The sequence below is a fragment of the Myotis myotis genome, unplaced genomic scaffold (assembly GCF_014108235.1).
Source record: "Myotis myotis isolate mMyoMyo1 unplaced genomic scaffold, mMyoMyo1.p scaffold_m19_p_20, whole genome shotgun sequence".
Classification (NCBI taxonomy): domain Eukaryota; kingdom Metazoa; phylum Chordata; class Mammalia; order Chiroptera; family Vespertilionidae; genus Myotis; species Myotis myotis.
Window position 1 is genome coordinate 13,283,972 of NW_023416325.1, and position 11,541 is coordinate 13,295,512.

Genomic DNA, 11,541 nt, shown 5'->3' on the forward strand with positions numbered 1-11,541 from the left:
CCCGATAGCTCAGTTGGTTAGAGTGTCGTCCTGATATGCCAAGATTGAGGGTTCAATCAACCAATGAATGCATGAATGGGTGGAGCAACAAATCGATGTTTCTCTCTCTTTCTCTCTCTCTCTCTCTCTCTCTCTCTCTCTCTCTCTCCCTTCTCTCTCTTTGAAATCAATAAAATAAAATATTCTTTTTATTTTCTATTTTAATGCGGGGTTGAACATAAGACAGAAAACTAACATTCTGGTCACTTTTTTTAAGAGGCAAGCTTTCCTTGAGACTTGCATACATAACCATGGATGGATAACATTCACCTCTTAAAGAAAACGCTGAGTAAACACAGAAAGGCCCTTCTCCAAATGCCTGTCGTTACTGACAACTCCAAACCAGCCTGTCACACTCTAGGGGCTGCTTGTCCCGTTTTCTTTTGGGAACATCTGAGTTCAGACGGAAGCCCTGCTGCTGTCAGAGGCTGCGGATGCAGAAGGCTGCCATCGGTTTCACACAGTGGTGCTCTTGGAGGCGAGGAGGGGTGCTGGCGAAAGGGTCTGTGCGCTTGCTTCTCCTCTGGCGGGGCGTGGGCGGCCAGAGGCCACTACCCCCTCTGATAGCCTTGCTCACTCATCATGGAGGGACATGTAATCCAGCAGGTGGGCTGGGACAAGACCTCTGTGGCTGCCTGACTCCCCATAATAGAATCCCCTGTCATCCACAGGCCCATAGACTGTAACCAGGTCCCCAGCCTTCAGCGACAGCTTGCCCTTCACCTGGCCCCCTGCCCACCCGTCCTTGGGGTCATAGTCCACAGCTGCCATCATGGTCATTCGAGTGCACAGTGGAGGTCCCCTGGGGTTCCCTTGGGGCAGGGGAAAGGAGTCCTGGGGGATGATGAGCCCCCCAACTTCATCTAGGTGGGCCATAGAGGGCAGGTGCCCTTGCACTGGCAAATGCCACCTGCTATCAGTCCTCTCCAGACCGTCCTCCACCTCAGCCACCAAATGCCCAGGGATGTTGCCCACTTGACCATTGCATTCCCCGCGGTAGAAGCCGTGGGAGTCCTGAGAGCCCCACACTCTCAGCAACTGCCCTTTCTGGAAGGCCAGCTCCTCCTCTGCAGCCTCGGGGTTGGCAGACATCACCAGGGGCTCATAGTCAAAGAGCGCCACAAAGACCCTGGCCGCGGTGCCCCGGCCCGCCTCCAGCTGTGGGGGGCCTCCCCCGGACGCTGTAAGGACTTTGCTGGACGCAGCTGGATAGGGCGCAGAGCTGGGCTCGTGGAGCTGGCTCTCTCTCTTGCCCCACAGAGCCTGACCTCGCCTGCTCTGTGCCCTAAGCTCCCTTCTCTGCTCTTGCCTCTCTGTGGCCCATGGGCTGAAGCACGCTGCCTCCTCCTCCTGCTGCAAAATGTCATGGAAGTCAGACATATGTTGTTGGCAGGTGCCTATCTGGGGAGGTGTGAACACTTGGGCGTCTTGCTTTTGCCTAAGGACCTTCTTGAGGGCAGCCTTTTCCTGACAGGCTTCTTTCCTGGGTGCAAACTCGGGAGACAGATGGAGGACTCCCAGAGCAGGGCATTGGCTGGTGTCCATGTGCCAGTCACGGTCTTCCTCCCCCTGAGATTGGCCACAGTGCAGAGGTGGCCTGTGGTTCCGAGGACTCTTCTGAAAGAGTAGGTCTTTTCTGCAGACCTCCCAGGCCTCCGCAGGCCCCTGGGTTTGGCTACCAGCCCCTGCACTGGGACATTCTCCTTCTGGACTCAGGTTGGGCATCGGGGAGTGCTTCCTCGGGGGTTCTTCAGGGAAGGCTTCTAGGGACCCCCCACAGCTTCTGGGGATGTGGGAACTAGCCTTGGCACTCGGTGGAGCCAGCGCCAGCCTCTGAGGGCAAACGGGAAAGGTGATTCTGCACGGGGACTGGTCGCCAGGGGTGTAAGTAAAGGGAGAGGTCTCTGGCAATCGGTTACAGTTCAGACAGTCCTGGGGGATCTGGGCCGGCACCGAATCCGGTGACTCGCCACAAAGCGAAATGGTTCTCACCGAGACCTTCTGGCACATCAGGGGCAGCTGAAGCCGGGACAACTCCAACAGGGTGCTGCCAGCGGTGGCATCGGTGACCTCGGCAACCTTGAGCCCATCGGCATACACGGCATAGCCAGTGACCCGGACTCCATTGGAGAACCCGGCCAAGTCGATCGTGACTGGGAGCCAGCTGACCACCAGGAGGCCTGGTGAGGTGTGACGCTCTACCAGCACGTCCAGTGGAGGGTCCGGGGGTCCTGCCAAAGGCGTGTCAAAGGTGAGAGTGGAGGACATGGTTTCCCAGCGCACCTGCATGGAGTCCCACGGCAGCTGCACCTCTACCTGCACCTGGTACCGGGTGCTGGGATGCAGGTTGTGGAAGGTGTAGCTGCTCACACCTGCTGGAGTCAGGGCATGCTTCTGGTCATTGAGATACACGATGTGTGGGCGGCAGCAGCTGCTGTACACCCAGACGATCTTGGCCGATGTGGCCACAACGTTCTGCAGGCGTAATTGTTTGGGGGCTACACAAGGGACCCCTTTGGGCCCTAGAAGGGGTCTGGAGAAGCCCTGCTCCTCCACACTCTGCAGTGAGCACAGCCAGCCATCTTCCGTCTTGGCGTCTGAGGTCTCCATGGCCACTTCTGTCTTGGAGGCCGCTCTCACCATCTGGCACGTCTCCCTGTCCACAGCCCCCTGAGCTTCCCCAGGCAATAAGCTGTGACTAATGTCTTCCTTTGAAGTTTTGCCCTGTCCGGCTGGGAGCTGAGTGGGGCCAGGGTCCGAGGACTCTGGGGGCAGGCAGTCAAGGATGTCGTTGTCTGGAATCTGCACCACCAGGTTGGAGGGCACCAGGCCCCGCCGGCCATCCTCAAGCTCCCCTTCATAGAAGCCGTCCTCATCCATCTCACCAAAGATATATACATACTCGCCAGCCGTGAGGGGCAGCTCACTCTCGGGGTGCTCATTGGGCCCCTCAAATGGGTTGTAGCTATATCGAATCAGGAAGATTTTGAGCTTGGGGGCAGCAGGGGCCTCTGAGTCCCCCACTTCCAGGGTCAAGGACGCACTGTCAGGATCCAGATCCTCCACCTCACTGGCCGTGTCCATGTCCAGAGTAAGGCAAGAGGGCACGGTGGCCCACACAGATTCCACCTCAGAGGAGGAGTTGGACTGGGAACTGGTTTTCTTGGCCTGGGGTCTGCAGTCCAGAGGCTGGCTGGCTGGGACTCTGTCTGGCCCCTGAGGGGCACTGGCTGGCTCCCCGAGGGCAAGTGGGCTCTCTAGCAGAGAGGCATCCTCCTCCTGTTGGTCTCTGCTGGACTGTGGAGATGCCTGGTCTTCAGGGGCTGGCTGGAACCGGGTCCTTCTGCTCTTCCTGCCTTGGGAATCCGGGGCTTGGGAGGTCTCCGGGGGTTGCTGGGGATGGTGACCAGGCTGGCACCGCAGCACCCCCATTTCCTCCCGGGCAGCCTCGAGATCACGCAATGCCTTCTGCAGGTCACGCTGCAGCTGTTGCTGCTTGTCCTGCTCGCTCGCCGCCTGCTGCAGCAGCTGCTCCACCAGCAAGCCGGTGGCGTCGCGCTCCTGGCACGCGCGGCCCAGCTGCTCGCGCACGTCGTTATTCTCAGCCGCCAGCTTCCCCGTCCAGTCGGCTTGTGCCTGCAGCCGCGCGTTCTCCTTGGCCAGCCAGGCGCCCTCGCAAAGCGCGGTCTGCAGCTGTGCCTCCGCCTCCTCGCCGCGCCGCCGAGCCGCCGCCGCCTGGGCCCCCAGCTCCTGGCACTCTTGCCTCCGCGCCGACAGCTCGCGCTCCAGCGCCTGCACCTGGCACCGCGCCCCCTCGCCGGGTGCGCTCCGGCCGCTCGGCTCCGCCCGGGCGCTGCGGGTGGCCTTCTGCAGCGTCAGCTGCCTCTGCAGGCGCAGCACCTCGCGCTGGGACTCGCGCTGTAGCCGGTCCAAGTCGCTGACTTTGAGCCACTGGGCGCTGGCCGCGCCCCCATCAGCGTGAGGGGCGCTGCTGAGGCCCGAAGCGACATGCGCCTGCAGCAAGCGACACTCCTGCTGCAGCTCTTCTATCTGCTTGTCCTTAGCCAGCAGCGCGCTCGCCTGCTCCGACAAGTCCCGGGCGCGCTGGCGGGCGAAGGCCTGGCACAGCTCCAGGCCCACGCGGCTCTCCCCAGGCACTGGCGCGCTCAGAGTCCGCAGGTTGGTTTCTTGCAGTTTGCGGGCCCGGTCCTCTAGGCGGCGGGCCAGGCCTGTTAGCTCTGCGTGCTTCACCTTGAGCCGCTTCACCTTCTCGTCCGCCTGGTCTGGGATGCCCGTGCGCCGCAGTTGCATGTTCTCGTCCAGCAGGTCAGAGCAGCGGCGCGCCAGCACCTGCAACGCCTCGGACAGTTCCGAGTTCTGCTTCACAAGCTCTTGGTAATCCAGGCTCAGCGGCGAGTGGGCCAGGGCTTCGCAGGGCTGGCTCCTGGAGTCTTCTCCTGTCCAGTCGCTAGGACCCCTGGGCTGCGATGGTGGTAGTGGCGGTGACAGCGGCGGCGACGGTGGTGACAGCGGCGGCGTCGGCGGCGGGGGCGGACTCAGGAAGCCCAAGATGAAAGTGTCTGCTGAGGAAGCCCGCTCCTCGGATTCGGGGGCCTTGGGACGACCCAGAAGGCTGTCGAGCGAGTGGGAACGCGCTGGTGCCAAGGAATCGAGGGAGCCGGAGCGCGTGGGGAGCAGGTTGTCACGCGAGTTGGAGCACGCTGCGGGCACCATTTCGAGGGAGCGGGAGCGCACGCGAACGCCGGCGCTCAGGCCATCAAAGGATTCGAGTGGGACTTTGGGGGACTTTAGGGGGCGGTGAGAGTCGCTGGCGGTCTCGGGGTGCGGTTCTTCCGAAGAAGGCACCGCCTGGGGATCTGGGGTGCCGGGCAAAACCGGGTGCCAGCGGAAGTGCTCCAGGACGTACTTGAGGAAGAGCTGTCGCTCCACGTCCAGCGCCGCCTGCAGGTGGCGGATGCGCGAGGCCTGCTCGCCGTCGGTCTCCCAGCGAAGTTGCGCCAGCACTTCCTGCAGGCGACAGCGACACTGCGCGGCGGCGGCGGCCTTGGGCGCCCCCGCGCGGCCACAGTAGCCGCGGTTCACCAGCTCCGCGGCCAGCTGGCGCTGCAGCTCCCGCGCCTGGCGAACAACGCCGTCGCGCTCGCGGTGCAGCAGCTGCTGCAACTGCCGCATCTCGGCCTCCTTCCAACGCAGCAGCTGCCGGATCTCGGCCTCGCGCTCCCTCAGCACCTTCTCCTGCAGCTGCCGCAGCTCCCGACAGAGCTGTGCCTCCCACTTGGAGCGCAGATGGTCAACCAGCTGCTGCCGCTCCCGCTCCTCTGCCTCCCGCAGCTGGCGCGCCTCGGCCGCGAAGCGCCGCCGCTCCGCCCTCCCGCGCGCTCGCTCCTCCTCCAGCTCGGCCCGCAGCTTCTCCAGCTCCCGCTTCAGCTCCTCCAGCACCGCTGCCGTCGGGCCCGGACTAGCCAGCTTCTTGGGTGTCGCGCGGCTGCCACCGGAAGGGTTAGGCGAGTCCTTGGTCATGGTGGCTGCTGTCCCGCCAGGTGCCTGGCGCCTCCCGGCCCCGGCCTCCGGTCGCCAACGGCTGCCGCCCCAGCCGGCCAACCGCCCCGCGCGCCCCTTCCGGCGTCCCCGGGGGTCTCCTCGCGCCCCTTCCGCCTCTGGGCGTGTTCTCTCACCCCCTGCTACGGGTGCACAAGCCCTCGCTCCTCTCCCAGCTGCCTAGGCCCGGGATGGGCTCTCGACACTCCTGCTCAACCCACCCCATGTCCTTCCCAGGATGCCCCGGGGGTCTCTCTGGCTCCAGGCTTTTCCTGTTCTTGGCACCATGACCCTTACGACTGACCCGGCCACTCTCCCAGGCACTGTACCATCCCTTTCAGGCCAACGGGCTGGTGGGAAGTCAGGCTGCTCTGCTGGGCCTGAGAAAAAGGCTCCGTGTGTGGGTCAAAATCACAGAGGCTGTGAGCCAACACCACCTGGCCTTGCCATGGATTTAGGTGGTTGAAAACCTGCAACAGAATATGCCCAAACTTGGGGGTGGGCCCTGGGCTCCCAGGTAAGGGAGGGTGCATCTGGTGCCTGCACCCCGACTGTGCCTACCCTTTCAAGGCCCCCTGTGGTGCTGAGCCCTTGCATGATGGGAACTTTTTCTTAAACCCCTTTATTACAAAATATTTCTTTTCTTTTTTTTAAATCCTCACCTGAGGATATTTTTTCCATTGACTTCTAGAAAGAGTGGAAGGGAGGAGGGGGAGAGAGAGAGAGAGAAACAGCATGTGGTAAGAGAGGCGTGGATTGGTTGCCTCCTGCAGGCAATCCCTACCAGGGCTGGGGAACCTGCAGCCAAGGTACATGCCCTCGACCAGAATCGAACATGCAACCCTTCGGTCCAAAGGCTGGTGCTCTAACCATTGAGCAACCGGCCAAGGCAGGTGGGACCTTTTAAGCCCTGGGCATGGTGCCTGGTGAGACAGGAGAAGGCTTCTTCAAGGACCAAAGTCCTGACCTGCAAAATTCTGCTTCTAGAGTCCATGGGCACTCTAACTCTACCCACCCATTCTCAGGGTTGCCGCTTTGAGGACCCCTTCCCAGTCTTGCTCCCAGGGGGAGTCACATTCTGCATCTGCAGAAGGAGGAGGGCCAAGTAGAACCAAGCGTGTTGTGCTGGCCAGTTCCAGAGGCGGGGTGGGAAGTGAGAGAATGAGGCTGCATGGGGGCCAGTCTGCCCTTTGGGTGGCCCAGGAGTGCCCGGGGCTGCCTGCTTCTAGAAAAAGGTAAAGCCAGGAGCCCCTATCGGCCCAGCTGGGTCCCCACACCACCTCCCTGGAAACGGCCAGACCAGAGAACTTGCCATGGTTCTCCCAGGGTGGTGTGATTAGCTGCTTAAGGCTGGAGGACCTCTGGAGTCCAACAGGTGTTCAGCTTCTTGTGCCACTTTCATGTCCTCATCTATAAAATGGGGCAATAATGTGGCAGCTTTCTGGGCTCTGTGACCTCCCAGAGTTCCCCGACCTCTCTGAGCAGCCACTTCCTCTGTGAGGCTTCAATGAGGTGAGAGCACTCAGCGCCCAGAACAGAGCAAAGCTCTGGTTAGCAACTCGCTAGTTTTCATCCAGATCCCTTTTTGGCAGGTAAAGCCACCGAGGACGGCAAGGCAGGGGTCTGGCTGAGCCTGGGCAGGGCTGCCTGGTGGAAGCAGAGCAGGTACTCTCTGTGCTCCCTGGACTCACTCTGGATGCCTCAGGGCAGGTGGGAAGGGCAGGGACGGCCACTTTTTGACTGAGGAACCTTGGCTGGTTACGTCACCTCTCCCAGCTCCCACATAACGTGGGTGTGGATAGCACCAGCCTTCCAGAGTTGGAGGGACACCGGGACTTTCTCAGCTGAGGGCTGGGTGTACAGTAGGAGCGGCACCAAAGTTGGGGTAAGTTCTTTTCTTCCCACTGGACCCTCACAAGCTCCATCCAGGAGTTTAAAGAAAACCCGTGGCTCAAGGACCTCTGTTGTGAGCCCTGCCTGGGATGCCAACCATGCCTGATACTAAAATAACAACAAGCATGGCTGGCGTGGCTCAGTGGTTGAGTGCCCACCTATGAACCAGGAGGTCACGGTTCGATTCCCGGTCAGAGCACATCCCCAGTGTGGGGCGTGCAGGAGGCAGCCGATCAATGATTCTCTCTCATCATTGATGTTTCTATCTCTCTCTCCCTCTCCCTTCCTCTCTGAAATCAATACAAATATATTTTTAAAAAAATAACAACAATGTCCAGGGCAGATCAAGGACCTGCTAGGTGTCATAGTGCTTGCCATACATTATTTTAAAACATTTTAAAAATATTTTTTTATTGATTTCAGGGAGGAAGAGAGAGGGAGAGAGAGATAGAAACATCAATGATGGACTCTGGGGTGAGTCTCCGGGAACCCCAGGGTCACCAGGCAGCAGCTGCCCCTGCCAGCACCACCCAGGGCATGTGAGAGGTCTCTGAGGATGGCTGAGTGGATGAGCAGACCAGGGCTTCCCCAGTGCGGGCTCCTGCCACCCCCATGCTCATCATGTTTTACAGTGACGATCCACTGAGCTGCCTGCCTCCGCATGGGCTCTGAGCTGGGGAGAACAGAGACTGGCATGAGTTCACCATCTTGCTGCATTCTCTGGGTCTTGGCTTTCTTGCCTATAACATGACAGGGTTGGGTTACATGGGTGACTTTCAAACTGGATCTCTTAGGGCTCCAGGTTCCTGGGAAATAGCGTAAGACTGTCAGGGTTGGAGACGATATGCCAGGAGTTTATGAGGAAACACTGTCCCTACAGCTTCAGTAGTGTCCTTCAGATTCTAAGGAGGACTTTGGCTTAATAGTGGGGTTTTTTATTTTAATTTTTTCTCTATTATTTTTAATTATTATATATATATACATATATATACACACACACATATATATATTATTGATTTCAGAGAGGAAAGAAGAGGGAGAGAGATAAAAACATCAATGATGAGAGAGAATCATTGATCAGCTGCCTCCTGCACGCCCTCTATTGGGGATTGAGCCTGCAACCCAGGCATGTGCCCTTGACCGGAATTGAACCAGGGATCCTCCTGTCTGCAGGCTGATGCTCTATCCACTGAGCAAACCAGCTAGGGCTAATATTTTATGTTTATTTTGTTAATCCTCATCCGAGGATATTTTTCCATTGAGCTTTTAGAGCGAGTGGTAGAGAGAGGGAAAAACAGAGAGAAAAAAAATCAATGTAAGAGAAACACATAGATTAGTTGCTTCCTGCTCCTGCTGCCCCCACCAGGGCTCCTGGCTCACATGGCCTTGATGAGGGCCATGGGCTCCATCCTGAGGACCCACAAAAAGGTTTTTGGGGTTTTTAAAAATATATTTTTATTGATTTCAGAGAGGAAGGGAGAGAGAGAGAAAGATGGAAATATCAATGATGAGAGAAACATCAACTGGCCGCCTCCTGCATGCCCCCTATTAGGAATCGAGCTCTTGGTTCATAGGTCAACAGCAACCACGGAGCCATACCACTGGCTGGGCACAGAAAAAGGTTTTAAGTTTCCTAACCTCTACAGCTACAGCAGCCCCAGTGTTCTACTCCACTTCCCTTATTTTTGGGTCAATGTGTTTTTTTGTCTGTTCTCTGAGGTGGCCTCAGCATCTGGAACAGTGCCTGGCACATGGTAGATGCTCAATAAATACATGACCAGCCCTAGCTGGTTTGGTTCAGTGGATAGAGCGTCGGCTTGTGGACCGAAGGGTCCCGGGTTCGATTCCGGTCAAGGGCACACACCCAGGTTGTGGGTTTGGTCCCCAGTAGGGGGCATGCAGGAGGCAGCCCATCAATGATTCTCTCTCATCATTGATGTTCTACCCTCTGTCCCTCTCCCTTCCTCTCTGAAATCAATAAAAATCTATATTAAATAAATAAATACATACATGACCAAAACAAGACAGAGGTGGACAGGCTAGATGTGACCTCTGTCCTCATGGAGTTTACAGTCTAAGGGAGGACACAGCGGTTAAACACCAATGTGGCAAAGGGGCGTGGGGAAGTCGGAGCTTGGGCGAGCGCTGTGAGTGAGGGGTGTGGTGCTCATGGGGAGAAGAAGCCCATCAGAGCAGGCTCCTGAGAAACTGAGGTAGGAGAGTGTGTGAGGTCTGCTCAGAGCGGAGATTTCGGGCAGAGGGACCTGCAAAGACCCTGCTGGCTGCCAGCACTGGCCCTCTCCCCTGCCCGCCCCGTCCAGGGCAGGCCCACACTCCTCTGGCATTGACTCTTTTTAAAAAAACATATTTTATTGATTTTTTACAGAGAGAAAGGGAGAGGGATAGAGAGTTAGAAACATGGACGAGAGAGAACCATCTATCAGCTGCCTCCTGCACGCCCTCTACTGGGGATGTGCCTGCAACTAAGGAACATGCCCTTGACCGGAATCGAACCTGGGATCCTTCAGTCTCCAGGCCGATGCTCTATCCACTGAGCCAAACCAGTCAGGGCATGACATTGACTCTTCACAGCTCTGCCGTGGTTCTCCTTTGCCTACGGGGAAACTGGAGCTTGAAGAGGAAGGGCCACTTAGCAGGATCCCAATCAGGCCTGAGCACTCAGGGTCATGGGGAGGCCTGGCACTCCCACCCCTGCCCCTTCCTGGATGACGCTGGATATGGAGGAGGACCCTGCTGCTCTCTGCCTCCGCTTCCTGGGCCCTGCAGCCTGCTCTGGACCATCCATGCCCTCTGGGGTAGGGAATGGCACTGTGTGCCAGCTGTCAGCTCTCTGTCTGGGGCCCCTGGCCTGCTGGGCTGGCCTCTCGCTCTGGCAGCCCTGGCCTAGCTCCTCAGGCATGTGCCTCTGTGGTTGGCCAGCCTGCCAGCTCCTGTACTTTATATGCCTTGTCCCTGTGTCCTTACCTCAGCCAGGGAGGCTGGCACTGTCTTCTGCAGAGAAGGAAACTGCCCAGGGACTTGTGCCCAGGCCTGTGTGACCCAAATCTGGGGTCTGAACTGGTGCCACAGAACTTGGCCCAGGGGCTCTGGCAGCCGGAGTGTAACTGTAATCCCCAATCCCTCGGACAAATGGCTACTCCTTCCCGAGGACCCTGCTGCTGTTGAGAGCATCACAGTTTCCCGGCTACCCAGGGTTGCCAGGACAGACGTAGCTTCCATCTTCTGCCGTATCCACTTCTCTCCCCTCTGGACCAATTCCAATCACCCTCCTTTCTCTGCAGCCTGAAGCACGAGGCCTTGCCTACCTCCCACTATCATCAGTGGCAATATCTATCGTTTGTTCAGTCATTTACTTTATTATCTTAAAAAATATTTTTATTGATTTCAGAGAGGAAGGGAGAGGGAGAGAGAGATAGAAACATCATCGATGAGAGAGAATCATCGATCCTGCACGCCCTGACCAGGAATCGAACCGTGACCTCCTGGTTCCTAGGTTGACGTTCAACCACTGAGCCATGCCGGCCAGGCTGTCCAGTCATTTAGCCGTTGCTATGGGTCAGGGGGACAGTCCTTTATCAACTGTTTGTTGAGTGTCCAACCTGGTCAGGGTGGGGTGGGGCCAGGCATCGAGTTACTTTCTTCATTCTTCAAACACAGAGAACTTCCAATGGGGGTTTGCTGAAGGGAGGAAGGAATGAGGGAGCAAGGAAGATAGGTTAGAACAGAAGGAGGGAGAATGGGAGGGAGAGAGGGAGAGAGGGAGAGAGGGAAGCGGGGAAGGAGAGGGGAGAGTAGGAGGGAAGGAGGGAGCCCGTGGGTCAGTTGAGTCTCCCAGATCTTGGTTTACCACCCCCAGGCCAACTGCAGACTTGGGCTCCAGTCTCTGACCAGCTGGGTGAGTGAGGAAAAGGTGATTGGTCCCTTGAGCTTCAGTTTCTTCCTCTGTAAATGGGACTGATCGCATTCTGAATTCAGAGGGCGGTCGGGGTAGTTGATGCTTATGCGTTTGCACTCAGCCCAGCACACAGC

At 58.0% G+C, this 11,541-nt stretch overlaps 1 protein-coding gene across 1 annotated transcript; it reads right to left on the minus strand.

Moving 5' to 3' along the window:
* Positions 1 to 222: 222 nt before the first annotated feature.
* On the minus strand, positions 223 to 5,580 carry LOC118678205 (RIMS-binding protein 3A-like). Its single transcript, XM_036353526.1, has one exon. It carries the CDS (start codon positions 5,578 to 5,580, stop codon positions 613 to 615), a length of 4,968 nt encoding a protein of 1,655 aa, XP_036209419.1. The 3' UTR covers positions 223 to 612.
* Between the last annotated feature and the right edge of the window lie 5,961 nt (positions 5,581 to 11,541).